Source organism: Bubalus kerabau, chromosome 17, assembly GCF_029407905.1.
Source record: "Bubalus kerabau isolate K-KA32 ecotype Philippines breed swamp buffalo chromosome 17, PCC_UOA_SB_1v2, whole genome shotgun sequence".
NCBI classification, from domain to species: domain Eukaryota; kingdom Metazoa; phylum Chordata; class Mammalia; order Artiodactyla; family Bovidae; genus Bubalus; species Bubalus kerabau.
Genome location: NC_073640.1, coordinates 17,187,753 through 17,208,779, shown reverse-complemented (window position 1 = coordinate 17,208,779; position 21,027 = coordinate 17,187,753). Strand labels below are relative to the sequence as shown.

Here is a 21,027-nt window from a genome sequence, read left to right as displayed (position 1 = left end):
GGCATATACACCACTCCCGGCAGAAGGCAGCCCATCTCAATCAGAGCTGGGCCCCGCTCAGCACCCAGGTCTTTCAGAGGAGCCTCTCGCTGGCTTGTCCCATCCCTCTGTGCCTCTGCAGGGGCTCTGCTCTTGTCCCCATCTCACAGGTGACAAAACTGAGTCCTGGGTAGAAAAGTCAGTGACATTCAGGCCAAGAGGCTGAGATAGGGTGGAGGGAGGCCAGTCAGAACCTCTCTGTCATAGGCACCATGGTGACCTTTCCCCTTCTGGTCCTTTGTCTAAGACTACCCCCATCACCTGCCCCCAACCTTGAGAAGCAGGAGTTACGGGCCCATTTTATCAGTGGATAAACTGAGGCTTGGGCCATGCTGGGGTGATTTCCCCAGTTCACAGTCTGTCACAGAGCAGGTTTCCTTGCTTTTGGTCCAGTGATGTTGCCACGGCAACCAGCATCCTTGGTGTTGTCACCCACAGGCCCAGGGGATCATGGGGTCCCTGGGGGAAGGAGGACCAGGGTGGCCTAGCACTGTGTAGCGGGAAGGGTCACAGCATTAACAGGCAGAGGAACAGCAGCCCGGTCAGACCCCAGGACTGGGAAGGGCTGGGCAGAGGATCCAGGGGACGTGGCTAGAGCACTCGTGGGGGTGGGAGGGCCGCCCGGACCAAGGGAGGGAAACACTAATCCTTGTGTGTATTATCACTGATTCATCAGGCGGCGGAGGCTGTGATTGAAACCAGATGTGGGCAGTGGTCCAAGTTCCAGCGCCTGGAATTCGTTAGGGCTGTGGCCCCCCTGAAAATTCTCATTGCTTTGCAGAGCATTGGGGATCAAAGACAAGCCATCCCTGACCTTGGCCTTGGAGGGAGAGGGAGGGGTCAGCCTCCTGGTCAGACCCACCCATCTTGATGTAGGGGGTCAACCCCATGTCCTCAGGGCTCCCTGAGTCCCTCTGCCTCAGCCTGGGAGCCCTGTCCGTCCCTTCTGAGTCATGGCTGCTTCCTGGGGTGCATGCCTGGTTTTTCCCTCCATCCCCAACACACCCACTGGGAGACTCCAGGAGAGTCCGTGCCCCTCCTCGCCCCAGGAATTTGGCCCTTGGTTGGGGAGATTGCCTGGCTTGCTCCAGATCCCCAGGGTCCAGGAGTACAAGTCCCCATCTACCCTCCAAGAAGCCTTGAGGGGAAGGGAGGGTATTCTGGGGGCAAGAGCTCCCCAAGCAGCGATATGGAGGCTCAGATGCCCCCCCAGAAATATCTGCCCCCGCCCTTCTGCTAGCCCCTGTGTGTGCTGGCAGTGGGCCTGTCCCACCTTGCCCAGGCCCTGCAGTGGCTGGTGTGCAGTGGTCAGTGGCTCAGAGGAGGTGAATCTGTCACCGGGAGTAGGGGTGGAGGCAGTGTAGAGAGGTACTTGGGCTGGGCTGGCCTTCAGGAAAGACTTGCTGCACTACCCACATCTGCTGTGTTGCTCATGACTTCCAAGGTTGGCCCAACAGTTACACGGCCAGAAACCTGCTTGGGATGACATGAGAAGAGCAGTGTCCACCCCTCATGTGGACGCAGGAGGATCCCATTGATGCTCAGAGCTCAGGAGGGCCATCTGCGAGCCAGGGGAGCCGGCTCCTGCCTCCACGTGCTGTCACTGCCAGGGGACCACGCCCATGCTGGAGCACACTGCGCTGGGGTCCCAGGGCCCCACAGGGTCCACCCCTGACATGTGGGGGTGTCTTCCAGCGGGTCCTGCCCAGGAGGGATGCCCTGAAGCACCCTCCCTGAGTGCTGTGAGGCCTGAATCCCCTCAGACACACCCACCTTCTGTCTTTTCCATAAGTGTGGCATTGGGCTTCTGGAGGTTCGGGAGCTGTTGTAGTTAGGAGGGGGCTCTGGGGCTCATGGTGGTGCTGTGATAGAAGGTCTTGGAAGAAAGAGTGGGAGAAAAGAGGAAATCTGTAGTCAGGGCTCTGCAGCCTCACCGAGCTGCGGCCTTGGAGGAAGCCTGACCTCTGCCCCCTCGATCTCCTCACTGCTTCAGTGGGCAGCCACGCCCACCTGGCCTGGGGCTTGGACCCATGGAGGAGCCTGGAAGGTGCTGGCTCTGGAGGCCATTGTGGAGGACACGGGATGAGGCTGTGTGAGGCCCCGAGTGCCACACAGGGAGCTGGGACACTGTGGGAGCCACGGTGGTCTCCGGACCCTGGAGGCCCATTGCTCTCTGCAACTCTGAGTGTCGGGGTCCCCATCTGTAAACCCAGTGGTAGTGGCGTCTTCCTCCAGGACCAGAGAGGGCTGCCAGCGGAGTCCCCGATCGTGGTCAGGATCCTGGAAGCCCAGGTGCGGCCTTCACAGAGGGGCACCTCCCACGGGCAGCTGTACCCTGCCCCGGGCAGAGTGTCTGCGGGCCGGGACGCCGTGATCCTCCCGGGAGAGTCTGGCCTGAGCAGGACAGAGTGTGCCTGGAGGCGCCGGGGACAGGTGGTGCCTGCCCTCGCTCCCGACACCTGACACCAGCCCGCTGCTGTCCCACCCCCGGACCTTTGGAGGACGGGGACGGGGCTCCAGGGGACACCTGACCTGACCGGGGAGGTTCCCTCCAGTCCCTGGCCGATGTACAGGGCAGAGGAATCGGGGCTGTCCTCAGTGAAAGAGTGCCTGTGGAGCTGGGAGGCGGGACTGTCCTGCCATCCATGGGCCATCTCCCTTCTTGGTCCTGACTCCACAGCGTTTATGCAGCACCTGCTATGTGCCTGGCCCTGCCCTGCACACTGTTTCACTGAGGAAGACAGTCACATTCAGACAAAGACGTGGGAGGTGAGGGCAGGGAGGGGACGGCCAGTCACAAAAGTCCCTGAGGGCACCCAGGACGCCCGCCAAGAGGCAGGGGCCACCCGGTAATGGTTTCAGGTGATGTGTCTTAGGGGCCAGCTCGCCCCTCTGCCTCCAGAAAAGTCCAGCGTTCTGCCCACCTTGGTAGGAGTTTCCGGACCTCGGCCTGCTCCCCAGCACGGGGCGGAGGCCAGGACGTCAGGGCCTGGGCCGCTGGTGCTCTGTCCTCGTCCCCACCTGCAGCTGCGGAGGCTGCGGCCGGGCAGTGTGCCCAGGGGCCGGGGAGCAGGGCCCCTCCTTGGGGTGCAGGGCTCCTTGCCAAGCCTCCACGGGCCTGGGAAACCCTGCCTGCCTGCGGGTCAGTGCCAGGAACAGGGTCTGGGCATGTCACAGGTCACAGCCCGAGACTCCGCAGAGAGTGGCCTCTGGGCCCTGGGCTTCCTTGTTGGCCGCCTAGCAGGCTAGGGGCTGTGTGGGGTGCACAGGTCGAGGCCGGGCTCACAGTCAGGGCCCTGCCCCTGGAGCAGGGTTACCTGTTGGTACTAGGCCTACCTACCCACTTCCTGCCACTTCTGTGAGGGTCAGATGAGGTGACGGAAGAGTCAGACCACGAGAGGCCAAAGCGAGCCCTGATTCCGCAACAGCACCAGTGGGGGATGGGCTGTGTTGATGCTAAGGGCCCCCTCCCATGGAGGGTTCTAGAACCCCAGGGCTGGGAGCGCGGGGCTGTGGCCAGTTCTCAGCCGGGCAGGGCGGGCTGGGAACACAGGCGGACAGGGACAATGATGGATGGGGTGGCTTGTTCCGGCACATTCCGTGTTCTTTCCCACCGGCTCCGCCCGGCCCCGGAGAGCGGCTTCCTCTGTCGATGGGTTAGTGACATTTAGTGGGAACTGGAGCCACTGTCTGGGAAACACGCAGGGTCCCCAGGGGCCTGGGGAGCACCGCCCGGGTCTGGGAATGTTCTCGAGGGCTTGGAGCCGGGGCCAGTGGTGGGGCTGCGACCAAGTAGGCTGTCCCCTCTCACCCTCTGGCTCCTGCACTGCAGCCAGACATCAGGACACCAGGGGGACCCCCACCCTCCAGGATTGAGGGATGGACAGTTCAAAGAGGAGCGAATGAGGGAGCAGCAGGCCTCGGGTGGGTAGGACTCTGGGGCCACCTCCAGCCCCCTGTCGGCTGTGTGAGCTCGGCGGGTCACCCATCCTCTCTGTGCCTCAGTTTCCTGTGTGTCAGATGGAGCAGAGCCGGGCTGCCTGCCATGTTGTGGGAGGGTCAGACTCCCGGCTGGGCCCCCGGCACACTCCTGCCCCCTGAGCACACGGGGAGGGGACCACAGGGGAGGGGCCAGCACCCCGAGAGTTCCCCCCACCACACACCAGCATAAGGGCTGCTGTTCTGGCAAGGCACTATGCAGGCTCCAGGTGAGCTGACAGGGACCCTGGTCAGGGAGAAGCCCAGATGTGTCTTCTCCAATTCTGCCCCATCTCCCACTTTTTTCTCCATGGGGTCCTGTGGACGCCATGGCCCCTGACTGCTGATGGGGCCAGCGGAGGCCCAGGGATGCCAAGGCTGCTCCAATTTCCCCCCTCCCCCGGAACATCTAGGAAGAGCCCAGGGAGTTGGGAAGATGGTCCTCGCACTTAACCTGCTGCAAAGCTGGGGCACCCAGGGCATCACCCACTGACTCAGAGCAGCAAACCCACCCCAGCCTCAAACCCCAGGCAGCCACCCTTTCTGTGTCTGATCAGCCCACATGATGTTCCCCAGGGAGCATGAGGTGGCTACAGAACTTTCTAATCTCCCAGGTGGTGGTGGGGCCTGGTGCTTGAGGCACCCCTGGAGAGCCCCGGGCTCAGGCCCTGCTGTCTCTCAGGCTCTGAGACCCTGAACACTTGTCCTCCCCGAGCCTCAGTTTCCCCATCCACAAATGGGCCTGATGGGGGCCCCTGTGGAGACGCATTGAGTCCTCCCTCAGGGCGTGGCATTCCGGGTCACAGTCGTCCCTGGGACCCTCAGCGGGCACACTGATGTGCGTGGGACACATGCCAAGCCCTCGCCTGGGGAGCTGTTATTTATATGTTAATCTTATAAAAGTGAAAGAACTTAAAGCTAGACATAGGTTCAGCTGCCAGGGCCCCCTCACTGACCTGCTAAGTCAGAGCTCCCTAAAAGGGGGCTTGTGCAGGGGATATCCTGATTTTGGGTGGGGGCATCTGTGGGACTGAGGGTCCCCAATGACTTCAGAATCAGGAGTGGGGAAACAGACCCAGAGTGGGTATGGGGGGACCATTCGAGCCGGGGGGGTGTCCCACAGACGTGTCTAATGTCTCTCACAGGCAGGCACAGGGACTGATGGTGCTTTCTGGGGAGGGCATGAGGGTGCAATGAGAGGTTGCATGGACGTGCAGGGCACAGGACCCAGCTCCCCCGGGGCTGGGACACCTGGGAGTGGACCCCGGAGGGTGGAGGACCTGAGAATGGGGGAGGGGAGAGAGCGGCCCCACACGGCCAGCTCAGGCTTCTGGGTGGAGTCTGGACCTCACCGGGAGCTGTGCCCAGCCGACCATGCTGGCACCCTCAGGAGTCTTCATGGTAGTGGGAGCTGCCCCCCTCCTGGCCCTCAGCACCCCTCAGTGGGCCCCTCCCCAGCCCCCACGACCTGGCCAGCTCCTGCTCACGCTGGTTTGTGAGCTCAGGGTCCCCCCCCTGGGTGGCCCTACAGGGCGGCCAGACATGCAGTCAGGTTGTACCAGAACCCTTGGGGGTCATGGGCCTTGGAAGGAGCTAGGGGCTGGTCAGGAGGCTGGCACTCAGGAGACTGAGGCTGCCCATCTGGCAGCTTGTTAGCCATGTGCCCTCAGACCATGCAGACTGGCAGACGGGCAGGCTTGGCCTCCACACGCAGGCAGGGCTGCAGAGGTGCAGAGAGGGCAGTAATTAATAACAGCAATTAACAGCTGCCACCATGATGGTGCGACCATGGTGGGTGCCCTGCCCTCCGCTAAGCACACTTCTCCATCTCATTTGACCCATGTTGCACCCCGGGAGGTGGGTGACAAGTGTGCCCATGTAGACATGAGGAGCCCAGCTTAGAGGCGGCCGCTCGTCTGGAGGGTGGGCCTCTAGCCCCCTCACACCCTACTGTCCTCGCTTGGCCAGCCCCGAGGAGGCAAGTGTCCAGGGTAAGCTATGGTTGCATCCACAGCCCCCCGGGTCGGTCCACCTTGGGGCTGGGGCAGCCAGGACCCTTGACCTGCCCCTTCCAGGCGCTGAGCAGGGAGCCCCCTCCTCTCAGAGGGCTGCCCAGCAGTGACCTCACTCTTGAGTCCTCCCCTGGCCTCTGGCATGTGCACGGGCAGCCTTCTGGAAGTGCCAGCCCAGCCAGAGACCCTGGGCCTGGGGGGCGGCGGTCAGTAAGCAGGGTCGTCTCCGAGGGGATCACGTTCCAGGGGAGCCAAAGACCTTCACACGGGGCACCTCTCCTGAGGACGTGAGGTCAGAGCTGAAGACCCAGGAGGGAAGGGGAGGTGGGGGGAGGTGGGGGCTCGGAACCACAGCTCTGGGTGTAGGGGTGGGTGAGGAGATGGGTGTGGTGGGAGGAGGGCTGGGTGTAGGCCCCGGGGAGCCCCATGTGCAGTGGAAGCTGCTGAGGGTTCAGGTGGCAGAGGCAATGCCTGTGCACACCCTCACGGGCTCCCTACTACCCGCCAGCTTTGTCTGGATTCTTTGCACGACTAGATAGAGGCCCGTGCGCTCTGTTCCTTGGAGTCGTCACACCAGACTAGATAGAGGCCCGTGCGCTCTGTTCCTTGGAGTCGTCACACCACCCTTACTCTTCCCTGAGGGCTTCCGGCACGCTCTGCTTTGGATCTAGGCCAAGGCCAACCTCAAGAGCAGGGTTCTAGCACTTGCATTGCTTCATAAACTGTTCTTGATTGCATTGAGAGCTCACCATCATCCATTACAGAGGAGTAGAAAGGCTCAGAGAGGTGAAGTGACTTGCCCTACATCACACAGCCAGCAGGCAATAGAGCCAGACTCAAACAAGATTCAACATATGTGAGGCTTCCTGCACCCGTGGCCCCACTGTGGGCAGCCCAGGGACCCAAGGCCCAGCGTGGGAGGTGGGGATGCACCCCCACTAACCTGCAGCCTTCATCCACCTGGGTTTGATTCCTCTCCTGCAAGGAGAGTTCGCATTGATGCAAATCAGTCCTTGAAACTCTGAGGACTTGCATGCCCTGCAGGGACGCACCCATACATGCTGTGTGCCCTTAGCAGATGGCTGCACCTCTCTGTGCCTGTAAAACAGGGCTGGAAGCAGCATTCCCCACGCTGGGTTTCCTGAGGATAACAGGAGCCATGACTCATCTGCCAAGTGCAGGCATGTCTCCTCCATAGGTAGGCAGCCTGGAGCTTCGCCCTCAGGGTCCGTGGACACCTGAGGGATGGGTGAGAGGCTCCATGAGACACAGGCACACTCGGTCCACCCCTCCCCTGAGCCAGGGTCTCTGGTCTGCTTCACCTGTGACACTCCAGCGAAGCCCCAGTGTGGAAGGGCTTGGAGAGGTCGAAACAGGCCATGTCCCCAGCGTCCCAGCCTGGCGTCCTGAGTACCCTCCCTGGACAGCCTGCTGGCAGGACCGCCTGCCCCAGGGTGGCCTGGTCAGATGAAGGGCTGGCCAGGACAGGCAGGACTGCACCCCACAGGGGTGGCCCAGGGCCTGTGGCGCTGGCCATGTTTGCCTTCTTTGGTTGTCACTGGGGACTGGCCACCGGCCCTGCAGCCAGGCATGGTGTTGACAGGCCCACGCAGCTGCAGCGCACGTGTGCCCGGCCGTCAGCTCTTGACAGGCGGCGGCGGGGGGCAGGGCGCCTGGCGGGGGGGGACAGCTGAGGGCACAGCAGGTGCTGTGCGGCCCGGTGGCTGCCGATGACCGGCTGCTTCCCCCTCTGTGGGGCCAGTGAGGAGGGTGCTTTCTGCTCCGACCCCAGGGGCCCCGGGGTGCTGCGGGCGTCTCCTTCCGGTATGGAGGACGTGGGCGCAATGAAGGAGGTCTGCTCAGTCTGGGACACAAACATTTTATTGTCGCATCACTGTCCATGGAGGCGGGCGGCCCAGATCACATGGGGCCCCTGGGAGGAGGAGGGGAAGAAGTGAATGGGTTGACAGGTGTCCAGCCCAGCCCCGTCACCCCCTGGCTCCCGGTGAGACCCCATCAGGGTTAGCAGGATGGGCAGTGGCGGGGGTGAAGGGCGGGCAGCACAGGCTTGGCCAGTTTGTAATGGGCGGGGATGCCCACCTGTAGTCCCAGCCGCCCTCCCAGGTCTCTGTGGTCGCCTGATGCTGGCTGACGCTGAGCTGGGGTGGGAGTGGGTAGGGGTGGGGGGCGGCCCAGAGGCTCGCCCCCTCCCCCAGCTGAGAATACCTAGGCAGCTGCTGCCTCGGGATCGTGTGGACAGTCAGTCACCCAGAGTCCTTTTCCCAGGGCCTGCTCTGTGGGCCCAGGGGCTCGGGGGCATGTCAGGCCAGGGTCTCTCCCTGTCTCCACCCTGTCTCCACACCCCTGACTCCTAGCAGAGCATCAGAATCTTTGACACAGCGGGATTCTGTGGAATCTTTGACACAGCGTCCGGGGCAGGACCTGCTGCTCTGTGGACCACACTTGGATGGCCAGGCCTAGAATGGCCTGAAACTGAATATGTCCTTGGCCTGGCTGGTCCCCAGGGGTTGCCTGGGCCAGGAAATGGTGAAAATACAGGTTCCCGCCTCCCAGTCTTCTCCCCGGGGAAGACCCCCAGACGTGCCTTTTAGCCTCTGCTCTAGAATGGATAATGCTAGGGTGTCTCTGAGCGGCGGTTCCCCTGGGATCCTATTAGGAATGCAGAGTCTCAGGCCGGCCCCGCACCTGCAAAATCAGAAATGGGGGTGGGGAAGTCATCCACACAGGCCCTCCAGGAGCTTCTAATTGAGGAAGTGGGGGCACCACAGCCTCAGGGGGTGCCCCCCAACTCCCTGGTCTGCAGTTGAGAAAACCCAAGCTCCCCAGGGCCACCCCCACAATGAGAACCCCAGGCCTGTTCTAGCTTTCCGGGTTCTTGAAGCTATGCCCTCCAGCACCTGAAATGGGCTGACCCATCCTGCTGTCTGATCCCAGGTGGGTGGGATGCCAGCCACCTGTGAGCACACCTAGGGCTTCTCCAGGGCGGGCTGTGGGCAGAGTGTCCCCCGCCCAGGCTCCAGCTGCTCGAGGCCTTGCCCAGAAACCAGGTGGGCCTGGGCTGTGCCAACCCCTCTACCCCTCGGCCTGACTAACCTGCTCTCTGTCTCTTTCTCCCGTCCCCCACCCCCGGTGGCGCCCACAGCAGACAGGAAGGAGAAGGCCACCGCGATGCCCGACTCCCCGGCCGAGGTGAAGACGCAGCCCCGGGCCACGCCCCCCAGCATGCCGCCCCCACCGCCTGCCGCATCCCAGGGGGCCACGCGACACCCCTCCTTCACGCCCCACACAAGTGAGTAACCCCAGGGTTGGGTCTCAAGGGGGCACTGGGGTGAGTCACCTCTGGGGGATCCCTCGAGTCGTTTGAGGTCCGACCTTTCACCTGGACCTGTAAACGCCCCCTTGTTGGGCCTTTGAGAGGGAGGATCTCATTATGGTTCAGACCCCAGCTCTTCTACTTGGTAGCTGTATGGCTTTGGGCAAAGTTCTTAACCTCTCTGGGCCTGGCGTTTCTCACTGGGAAAGCAGGGCTGGCCGTGGCCCTGCCTCACGGAGCTGCTGTGAGGATGAGTGAGTTAATAGTTCTCAGCGGGGTGGGCACACAGTGAACCTTCCATCAAGGTTAGCTGCTATACCGGTGCTCAGAGAGGGACGAGGACTTCTCTGTGGTCACACAGCAGGCTACTTGCATGTGGGCGAATCCTGTTTGGCCTGCACCCCCTGAAGGGGCAATTGGAGGCATCTCTGGCCTTGGAAGAGCTCTAAGGCTGGTCCTTAGCCAGGTGTGTGGGTGGGCCAGGAACTGGGTCCGCAGGGCCTTAGCTGCCAGCAACATGATAGGCAGACCATACCCCAAGGTGGTGCCTCACTGGCACTGGGCCATGGTTGAGCATCTTGGTGCACACAGCAGGTATAGGTGGGCTTGCGGAGTCCACAGCCACCCCCGAAGCCCTGGGCCTTTGAGTCGGAGCAGTTGGGAAGGAGACCCCCAGCTTGTGCTTGTGTGGGGGACAGTGTTCCCTGTCCCTAAGACCAGGGGCTCAGCAATATGTCCTAAGTGTTTCTGGGTGTTCCGCGTGCCTTCCCACCCACACATTCAGAGGACAGAAAGCCCTACACTGGGGCTCCCTTCCCTAGGCTTTGGACCCAAATGAAGCCCCTCCCTGGAGCAGGAACCTCAGTTCCTCAGCCTGGTGGCCCCTGGCCGCCCCCAGGTTCCTCAGGCCCCACCCCGCTCACTGGGGTCCATGTCTCTTCCCAAAGCCCAGGCCCTGGCCTGGCTCCATCTGTTCCTGTTGTGAATGGTGCTGGTCCTGCCATCAGAGGCTGGGCAGAGGCCCCCATCTGGACGAGGGGTCCAGCTAGGTCCCTTGCTGCAGGATGCTGGTCTCTGCTGGTAAACAGGAAAATGCCACCTGCTCCCAGGTGCGGCCAGCTGAACACAGGACGGTCTGGCACAAACAGTTCCAGCACCTCTCCCCAGTGGGGTCAGTCTGAGCCAGGGGCCCCACACGTGATGGACACTGGGATGAACCCGTGTCCCCACACTTGCCTCCTGCCTCAAGACGGGGCCCTGCCATCCACCCCTGGGTGCCCGGCCTGCACTGGCCACACAGGAGGGGCCAGAGGTGGCCGGACTTTGCTCACTCACTGTTCTCACCTGGGGACTCTGGCCATCCGGTCACCCCTCCCTCTTCTCCGGAAGAGTCAGTCCTCACCTCGGGCTGAACTGTGGGCCGATCTCTGTCTACTGACTACAGCTGCCCTGTCCAGCCTCACTGGTAGAGAGGGGAGGCTCCGGCCTGGCTGAGTTTCACCTGCATCCATGCAGCCCAGGGTGTCCGTGCAGCCCAGGCGGGAAAAGGAATTTTCCTGATGGGGCAGCAGCAGGTCCCCCTGGGATGATGACGCCCCACTCTGTTGTCCGGTTCCAAGCGGGAGAGACCAGTGGACCCTTGGAGGGTCTGGCCAAGGGCTCCGAGCCAGGGTCTCCGATCCTCATGGGCGTGGCTCTGTGGCCTGCTTTTCTTCTCAGTCCAGGAGCCCATGTTCCGGAAGGCGCTGGTCTGGGAACCAGATGTTCCAGGTTGTGGATGTGGCTGGGATGGGATGCCACTGGGCTTGGTGAACAGATGTGCGGTGGCAGGCCTGTGTGTGGCTTGGGGTCCATCCCCTTTGGCCGGGGTCCTGGCTCTGTTCAGAACATGGAGATTGTGAGAGAACGGGTCTTTCTTCTCTAAGCTGACACCTAGTTCCCTCTGGCCGCTGGGAGCTTTTGTCTGAGTGTCAGGCTGCCTCTGGGGTGGCCTCAGGTTTGTTCCCTAACCCTCGGAATTCCCTGAAAGCAGGGTGTTAACGTGAGGTTAACATCTCATCTCATCTGTGCACCTTGCTGGTGGTGCCCAGCGTAGACGGATCCTCTGCACTCCCCGTAGATTCCTGCCAAGAACCTCCCCCGCTGCCCCAGGACCGACCTGCAAGCCAAGCTGACCAGGGACTGACTGGGAGCCACAGCTTGAGGGCTGTGGTTTTTTCTTGCCCGGTGACTGCCCTGGGCACAAATTTATTTTGGAGTTGAAGCTGTGGCGTGGCCACAGGAAGGTGGCAGGAGTGCCAAGAGAACTCTGGAGAGGGATGTGAGGAGCCGTTCTGCAGCTGGGAGGACCCTTAGGGGGAAACACTCCATCTTGCCCTTACCCCCTGCGACAGGGGGCACACTCTCTGTTTTTGGTGGTACGGCTTTTCTCCTTGTGGCTTTTGTCCACTGACCTCAGCTCAGACAAATCAAATCTCTCTTCCTGTTTGGTGCTTCCACCCTTCACGGCAGCTCGGATCTGGCCTTTGTTTTGGAACCACTATTGGCTTGTCTGTCGATGGAAACCCCAAGCCCCTCAGCTTGGGCTCCAGGTCCCTGAGGATGGTGGCAAGTGGGATCACCAGGCACCTTCCAGAAACAGATGTTTAAGAGCCAGGGAGTCCCCTCATGCCCACGAGGAACCAGAATTCTGGTTGAGCCCCAGAAGTTCCCACCAAAAGTGGCCCCAAGAGATCCCTGACCCCCCTATTTCACAGACGAGGAAGCTGAGGCCCAAAGAAGGGAGTGGACTGGCCCTAGGTGATGACAGAGGCCCAACCCCCAAAACGCTGTCGAGAGGCAGGGGAGGGGCTGGCTGCAGACACCCCCCCAGGCAGGGTCCGGAGCCCAGCCTCCTTCCTCACAGCGTGTTTTTCTTATTTTGCTTACAGATCGAGAAGACGGGCCTGCGATGTCTCTGCCCCATGGCCGTTTTCATGGCTGCTTAAAATGGTCTATGGTCTGTCTCTGTAAGTAAAATAACAAAAACCACTGGTCTCCCAGAGGTCCTTGCCCAGTGCCCACCGCCCTGTCTGCGCCCCCTGCATCTGCCATACTGGGCCTGCCTCCCCTAGGGAACAAGGGCCCAGGGGCAAACCAGGAGGACTGAGCAGTGGGGTCTGCAGCCCACAGACCGGGTTCACACCCAGCCCTGCCGCCCACACACTGTGACCTTGGGCAGGTGGATGGCCTCTCTGAGCCCCCATCTCCCTGACTCAGAACTGGGCGAATCAGGCGGGTCCCAGAGTTGCAGGATGGTCGAATGCCAGTAGCAAGTCTGCAGCCTCTCCCAGGGTGGACCCCGCTCTTACCCTTCCAGGCACTCTGTCCTCGGGCAGGGAACCCCACCTGTAGAAAAGGAGTCATGAGCCCAGCGCTGAGGCAATGACATGGAGCCCCAGGGTGCTGCTGGTCACGTCATGGGAGAGTCCCTGGCACATACAGGGTGCTCCACGGGTATTGGTCACCAGTGGACATTCCCATCACAGAGCTTGGGCTGCAGCTGGTGCCATAGGGGAGGCTCGTGCAGGGTGATGCTGGGAGTGTATCAGCCTGCACGTGCAGCGATGTAAGCCCAGGTGTGTGGCCTCGTTTGGGGCCCGGCGCGTCCATGGAGCTGCGGTACTGCCAGGCCTGGGTGCTTTGTGTGGCCAGGAGGATGGTGCCCGAAGGAGGGCGGGGGGCTGGCGGGAGGGGCTGTTTTCGATGCCTCATCCTAAGCTCTCCGTCACCCTGCCCAGGCTCCGGGCCTGGGGGAGCCGTGGGGGTGCTGCTCCATGCCCCCAAAAACCTCGGCCGGGACACGTGTGGTCTATCTTAGTAACACACCTGTTGTGGGAATGAAAGCACTTGTGGCCGGGGGTTATTTTCGGCGTCTCTTTAGCAAGCTGCTGAGACTGCCCGGCAGCCCGGGAGGGAACTCGGAGAGCGAGGGCAGGCCAGCCGCGGGAGGACCAGGCACCGAGGGCCAGAGGGTAAGGGCACCACAGAGAGGCTGGGCCAGGGGCCGCCGGGGGGGTGCCCAGGTGGCGGGGCCAGCCACAGGTCTTTGAAGCCCCTGGAAGGCCAGACCCCAAGTGACAGCCCAACTCTGCTGTGACTGACCAGGAGGCCCTGCTGCGGTGAGGTCCCCATGCAGCAGGCCACCCCCAGTCTGTCTGGGTGACCGCCAGTGGCTGTCATCAGTCCCAGTCGGGGTGTGTGTGTGTGTGTGTGTGTTGGTGTCCACCAAGGGGATCAGTGGAGCTCCGAGGTGACAGAGAAAAGTAGCACAACTGTGGGGTCTTCTGGTCCCCGGATCCTGGGACACGCCTCGGAGAGGGTGAGGGACGGGGCCCTTCTTGTCTGTGTCTGGAGCTTACCCCTCCCCGGGCAAGAGGGATCCCCGGAATGAGGCACATTGTCCTCAGGGTTGTCCCCGAGCCAGGGTGTCACCTGTGGGTTCTAGAAAGGGCTCCTAGGGTCCCCCAGCCCATCAGGGGCAAACAGAGTTCAACCCGTACTGCGTCTCCAGGGGAGGGGGCAGCAGCACTGAGGGCCAAGTGGAAGTGGGGCCGAGGAGCAGAGCAGGCCCCCCGCCTACAGCCAGCCCTCCCCAGGACATTCAGGGGGCACGTCTGTTTTGGTGCTGAACCTGGCCTTCAATCAGTGGTTCCCAGACGTCTGTCAAGTGGGGGCCAGTTCTGGATGAGCGATCACCCAGCACGTGAAAGCAGTCAGGTCAAGCATTTCCAGCCCCTTCTGGTGGGAGAAGGATGACCTGTGTTCTACAAACAGGGGCATGAGACAGAGGAGGCCAGGAACCGTCCTCCCGGCCCCGAGACCCCACCTCTGGCTTGGGCCAAGGGCCATTTGCAGATGAAGAAACTGAGGCCAGGACCAAGTCTCACCACCACAGCACATCTGGGCTGGTTCGGGACGTCCACTCCTGACCAGGGCACTTGGGGGGCAGGGCTATGTCAGCCTGCTGCTGAGGAGTGGCATGGTGCCGGGGCACCTGAGGGCAAAAGGCAACCTTATACACCGCATTCAGGGTGCAGGGACCGTGAGGCCCACCGTCTGTGGATTAAGGGGTGGTCCCTGACCTGCTGCTCAGTGAGGGGAGGAGGGTGTTTGCAGGTGTCGCTGCAGGCAAGGGGTCATGGAAGCTGGAGATGTGGGCAGAGCCAATCAGACAGCAGACTCGGGGTTGACAGGGTGGGCCAGTTCCGGCGCCCGGGGGGGCTGGAGACAGCGCGAACTCTGTCCCCTGGGCCTGCAGGGGCGGATGGAGCCGGTAACCGGGACCTGGAGAGCCAAGCCCTGGGAGAGCCGAGGCCCGGGGCAGAGGGGCAGGCGTGTGGCCCCACCTCACGTGCTCCCGCCCTTCCAGGCTGGCAAGGCCAAGACAGTCCGCAGAGGTCACCCCCAGAGCCAGGGCAGGATGGCAGGGCTGTGTGGTCTGGAGAGGCAAATCGACACTCCCGCCATCCAAGGTGGCCAAGTAAACAATGATTGTAGGTGGTTGTTCTGGAGGGGCCACTTCCCAGAGCCCAGCCCAGCAACATCCCAATCGTGAAGGAAAGGGTTCCTGCTCTCTCATCACCAGGGGATGCTGGAGCCTCAAAGAAATGCAGCCCTGAGGGAGCAGCGGCTCTGAGCACCCCCAGAATCCCCACCATGAGGTGTGAGCGCACGGCCTCTGCACAGACCCAGCCAGACAAGGCCCGGGGAGGGTTGGGGATGGGGTAGGGGCAGGGCCAGCCTGGGAACCACAGCAGAGCTAGTGAGAGGTATGCGTGTGCACATATACGTGTGCTGTGTAGGCGCGCACACATGTGCACTCTGTGGGCATGTGTGTGTGTGTGTACCATGCGGGTGCATGTGTACTGTGTTGGTGCATGTGTGTGCACCATGTGGGTGCGTGTGCACCATGTTGGTGCATGCGTGTGTGCTGTGCAGGTGCGTGCATGTGTGCTCCATGCTGACATGCACGTGTTCACTGTGCAGGTGTGCACAGGTGTGTGCTGTGTGTGGGCGTGCATGCGTGTGTGCTGTGGGGCTGCACTGCATTATGCCTATGTGCACACACAGGTGTACACGTGTGCAAGTGTGTATGGGGGTGTATGCTTGTGGTGTCTGTGTGCCTGTGTGTGAACATACATACATCTTTGTGCATGTAGGGTGTGCAGTATGTCCACGTGCACTTACATGTATGTGTGTGTGTGGTGCATATAGGCCTGTGTGCAAGCATGTGTGTTGTGTGTACATGTATGTATATGTATACGAGCATGAGTGCACGTGTATTTGGTATGTTGTAAGAGTGTGTGTGCAAAGATGCTAAGGGAGGGAGGGCATGGGGAATGAAGGGCATGTGTAAAGGGGAGGGTCACGTAGGAAGGAGCTGGCGGGCAAGCATACACAGGCCAAGAGTGTGAACTTGAAGGAGCAGATTGCAGAGGTGTGAGTGACCACTGAGTTTATGAGCTGCACCGCAGGACTCCCAGAGGTGTCCATGTCCAGAGCCCCCTCCCCTGTCATCAAGGACCCTGGAAGTCCTCTACCCCTGACCTCTGTGCAGGCTCTGAGGCCAGGAAGCAGGTTGCATGTGGCCAGGCACGGGAGGACTCCCTGCCCCTGGGGACAGGCTCCCCTGAGCTTATGGTCCTGCCCCAGGACCACTTCACAGCACCCCAGTGTCTGTCACCCTGGGACCCACTGTGCTGCTCCCGGAGGTCTGCACAAGCTCATCTAAGACCCCTCGGGTCACTGGCCTGTCCTCCACACACAGCAGGGCCCATGGGCACACATGTCTGCCGTGCAGCAGCCCCTGCCAGCATCCAGCCCAGCTTGTCCTGGGGTCCGGGCTCCCCTGGCCCACCCTGGGGCCCTCATGCAGGCAGTGGGGCCTGTGTAGGCACTGGGACACAGCCTGGGGCCATCATGGCAGGTGTGAGGGTCACTGACCTTCAGGGGAATGAGAAGATGGGCCAGCAGATACTGATGGAAGGGAAGCCCCTCCACCTGTTCACAGGAGATGCATGGGTGCCAGGCAGTGGGAGGGCCCAGGTGTCTTCGGGTATGGAGGGCCTGACTACACAGCCCAGAGCAAGGCCAAAGGACAGCTGAGCGGGGGCACATCTGGAGGGTGGCCACGCTCGGCTCCTCCCTGCACCGCAGCCCCAGTCTGCATGTATGTAAAGGGTGTCTGTGGAGTCCATGGCACTCTGCTGCATCCTCACCCCCTTCCCCCGCAGTGATGAATGGCAGCAGCCACTCGCCCACAGCCATCAGTGGCACCCCGTCCACGCCCAACGGCTTCAGCAATGGCCCGGCCACCTCATGCACAGCCGCACTATCCACGCAGCAGCTGCCCCCAGCCTGCGGAGCCCGGCAGCTCAGCAAGCTCAAGCGCTTCCTGGCCACCCTGCAGCAGTTCGGCAGCGACATCTCCCCAGAGATTGGGGAGCGCGTGCGCACGCTGGTGCTGGGGCTCGTGGTGAGTCGGGTGGGGACGCGGTGGCCCCAGGCCGGGCCAGCCTCGGCCTCTGCCTTCCCCTCCCCAGGCTGAAGCCAAGCGTCTTCTTCCCCAGAACTCTACGCTGACCATTGAGGAGTTCCACTCCAAGCTCCAGGAGGCCACCAACTTCCCACTGAGGCCATTTGTCATCCCTTTCCTGAAGGTAGGGACCAAATCTCCTCCCCACCCTGAGGCCCCAGGAGGCCTGAGTCTGGCCTCAGCCAGCTTAGATCAGCCCCACCCTCAAAACTCTAATCCCCCAACCCCCCGGGGAGAGCAGTGCTAACCCGTTGGCTGATTGCTTCAAACCTGCTGCTGGGCTGGAGCCGTCCTCCCCTGACCCCAGGCTCTGACATACAGCTCCCAGGACCAGTCCTGCGGTTAGTGGCCAGGACACTCAGCCTCTCAACAGCTATGTTCTGAGCAACTGCTGTGTGCTAGCCAACCTGTCATAGATTCTGTGGAGCTGCGGGCAGGGGGCATTTCAATGAAGGAGGAGAACGGGGAGCAGAACCTTCCAGGGAGCAGGGAGCATGCCTGCAAAGGCCCTGAGGCAGGGGTAGGCCTGCAAAGGCCCTGAGGTGGGGGATGGGTGTGTGTGTGTGCCTGCTGTGTTGCGATCCTGTGCCTGGAACAGAGTGAGGGGATCGGGACAGTGGACAGACTGCGGGCTCGTAAGTGAGCAGACAGATGGGTAAGACTGGGTGTCAGTTGGGAAGCCACCTGATGTGGTCATCAGGGAAGATGAACAGTGGCCCAGGGCCTCTTGGCAGGAGCAGTTGATGTTGGGTTGGTGGCAGCTACACCAGGGCATGTGAGCAATGCATGCTTCTGGGCCCCCACCCAGAACCCCCGAGTCAGAATCTGCATTGAACAAAGCATCGAGCAAAGCTTCTGCACAAAACCAGGAGGAGTGTGTGTGCAGACAGCATTAGACCCAAGTCTGCCCTGCAGGACTTCTCAGGGCCCTCACTCCCCTGTGAGCACCGCACATCCCCCAGAGTGGATAGAGACAAGGTGCTCCCCAAACGTATTTGACCACAGGCGCCTCTGCTCTCTCACCTGCCCGGGTCAGGTTCCACAGCGCACTTGGGAAGTGTCCGCCCTGAGTGTGGCTGACATCCCCGCCTTGGGCTCTTGTTTCCTGGGCCACAGTGATGCTCACAGCCGTGAGTTCATCCCTTCATATGCGCTGTGCCCTGGTGGGGCCTGCCTTCCAGGGGACAGGCCAGAGCAGATGTGCTCAAGTTCAAGCCCTGATCCTGCCACTTAGCCCCTGTGGTCCTGGGCCCGGCGAGTCCCACTAATGGAGTGCCTCCGTGTCTGTGGTTGGAACTTGGGAGCCATTCTTGGGCTGTTGAGAAGGTGGTAGGGAGCAATTGGGCAAAGAATCTGACATGTGCTCCATTTATCTGGGGATTTCAGGGGTTCCACAGACAGGTGTCCCCTGCAAGACTCTTCTGCAGCTGCCCCCACCGAGCCCCCAGGAGCCCTCAGGGGGTGACACGGACGCTGCCACTGTGCCCAGTTAAGGGGCAGGGAAACTGAGGCCCCCGCCTGTGGAGGGGTACCAGGATCCATTGACTCCAAGCCCCCCGGCCCGCATAGGGTGTGCCCCAGGCCCGCACCTTGCTCCGAGGGGACCCCACATCACGCCCCCACATCCGCTGCCTCCACTCGCCTTCCTGTCCTCCGCCCACACCCTGCTGAGCTCACGCTGAGCTGGGCCCAGGCTTCCCCATCTGGCAGTCGTTTGCATTCATCAGGAGCCCTTCCCGCTCCTCCTTTCAACTTACTGCTGACTCCTCGCTCCCCATCTTTGGGGACACTGTGTGCCTGCTTCTGTCAGATCAGATATTTACAGCAGATGTCGCCCCCCGTGTCAGCTGCCCACATTTATCCCGGAGCAGGGAAAACACGACACATCCCCACTCTCACCCAACCAGGCCCGCAGCCCCCTGCCCCTTGAGCTCGGCCACCCCCTGCCTCCTCTCAGGGACACATCCAACCTGGCACCGCCTGCCTCAGTGTCCCCTCTGCCCACAGCACAGCCATGGGGCTGTCAGGACTCTGGTGCCCTGACTGCCCTCCCAGTAACGGGCAACTGGGGTGAGGGACGTGTTGGCCACACTGAATGCCCATGGCCCTGCCCAGGGCCCTAGACCAAGGTGCTGTCAGGGACAGAGTCTACTCGCCTGCCTGACATGGGGCTTCTGGGTAGATCAGGCCTGTTCCCTGGTCTTGTGGACAAGGCAGCAGCCAGAGCCCTGCCCAGGGAGTGCCCCTCCCCTGGCCCCCATTCACTGTAGGACACCGGCCTCTTCAGAATGCAGAGCGCTGCGGGGAGCTGCAGGGTGTGCCGGCCTGCTGTGGGGGGGGCTCAGTTTTCCCGCCTGTGACCTGGAGCAGCACAGACAGTGCCTTCCAGTGAATTGATGGCCCTCCAGACCCACCATGGCGCACCTGCATGGTGGCCCCCCAGGCCATTTCCCAGGAAAGAGGCAGGAGCTGCATCTGGTCCACCAGGCTCACAACCAGCTCTGCCCTTGGGTAACTGAAACCCCCATTTCCCAGTTCCCTCCCGGGTCCCTGGGGTGTGACCACCCACCTCCCCAGGTGGGACTGGTCTTAACTCACACAAGGAATGGGAGGAGCCACAGCTTCTCGCAGCTCCAGCTGCAGGTGAGGCAGGAGTCAGAGAAGTTAAGTGACCTGCCCACAGTCACACAGCACAGCCAGGGTGGGCTGACAGAGGGCCCCCAGTCATGCAGGCCGTGTGTGCAGTGAGGACGATGGAAACATCATAAACCCTCGTTACATGAGAGACACCTGCTCCACTGCCACCGTCGTCCTCCAGCCTGAGTTCCCCTCTGGGAAGAGGGCAGGGTGGAGCCTTTAATCCAGGGGCAGAGCAGCGTTCACATCTCAGTGGTGAGGCATCCCGGGCATCCTGAGTCCTGGAGACAGCACTCAGGCTGCTGTCTTGGAGGGACATGAGGCTCCCCAATCTACCCATTTCTTCCAGCCTGGGGTCCCTGTTCCCCCAGCCCAGGGCCCCAGGAGCCCTGCATCCTCGCCTGAGCCTGACACTATGCGTGGCTGTGTGGTGGGCTTTCCAGAAGCCGGGAGATGCCACCCACCCAGCCGGCCCTCTGCCCAGGGCCCCCGCTCCCAGCTGGCCCCAGCCGGCCAGGAATCCAGATGTTTCCATGGGTGGCGGGAGGCCAGCAGCCAGCCGTGCTGTCCCCGCCCTGCTGTGCCGGGAGAGGAGCGGGAGGGAGGAGGTTTGGCGTCTTCCGATCTCCCGGGACCTCCTTTCCCAGCTCATGCTCCTAACGTGTTCAACAGATGGCGGGCTGGCCCTTGTTCAGCTATCCAAATAGAAAAACAGGCCTGGCAGCCGGTGCTGCTTCACAAAAACGCATCGGCTGCTTGATCCGTCCGGGTGGATGGCGGGCGGGGGCTGGGGAGGCGGAGGTGGGAGGGGCCACGAGGCAGCTTGGAAACACCATGAGGAAGTTGAGGAACTGCATTTATTTATAAATACTCAGAACTCTGGCTGTCCCCAGCGGCCTGCCGCTGGCCCCCATCCAGCCTGCACCCCTCACCCAGTGGTGGTTCTGGGAAGACCACAGAGCCCCCTGCGGCCCAGCTGGCAGGCCCAGAGCCTGGTGAGGGCGGAGGCTGGTGGGCACAGCGGTCACGTCCGGTTGTCACAGGCCAAATCTGCATTTGAATCCTGTACCCACCCCACACACACCATGCCCTCCTGTGCTGTGGTGCCGTAACCCACAAATGTGGAGCCAAGTGGTTGTGTCCGGATCCCCCCTCCCCCGGGAGGTGACCACATGTCACCTCAGTGATGTGGGCACACAGAGCCTTCATTCCAGGCCGGGCTGGGGACCCACAGGAAGTGGGAAGGCAGGGGCCAGCCATCTGGGGCAGGCGTGCTGGAGTCCTGCTACTCCATGGTGCAAGTCGAGTTGGGGGCTATCCCTCTGCTCTGAGCCTCACCCCCTCCTCCGAGAGGGGTTCACCCAAGATCTGCTCCCACGGGTACAGGCAGTGGGTCCTGAGGAGGAGCCCTCTTCACCTTCTCCTGATGCCGGAGCAGAAGGGAGTTTTGT

The 21,027-nt window shown here is 61.9% G+C and overlaps 1 protein-coding gene across 4 annotated transcripts in view; it reads left to right on the top strand.

The window, feature by feature from the left end:
* CBFA2T3 (CBFA2/RUNX1 partner transcriptional co-repressor 3) overlaps positions 1-21,027 on the top strand; it is a 54,321-nt gene that overhangs the window by 23,330 nt on the left and 9,964 nt on the right. The window contains exons 2-5 of one of the 4 annotated variants that reach the window (XM_055551347.1): positions 9,193-9,339; positions 12,294-12,371; positions 16,638-16,879; positions 16,974-17,063. In XM_055551347.1, coding sequence (XP_055407322.1) covers positions 9,219-9,339; positions 12,294-12,371; positions 16,638-16,879; positions 16,974-17,063 — 531 coding nt within the window. In that variant the 5' untranslated portion in view covers positions 9,193-9,218. Of the gene's footprint in view, positions 1-9,192; positions 9,340-12,293; positions 12,372-13,260; positions 15,066-16,637; positions 16,880-16,973; positions 17,064-21,027 lie in introns of those variants that run through there. The other 3 variants (XM_055551346.1, XM_055551350.1, XM_055551348.1) reach the window with 3 other exon arrangements.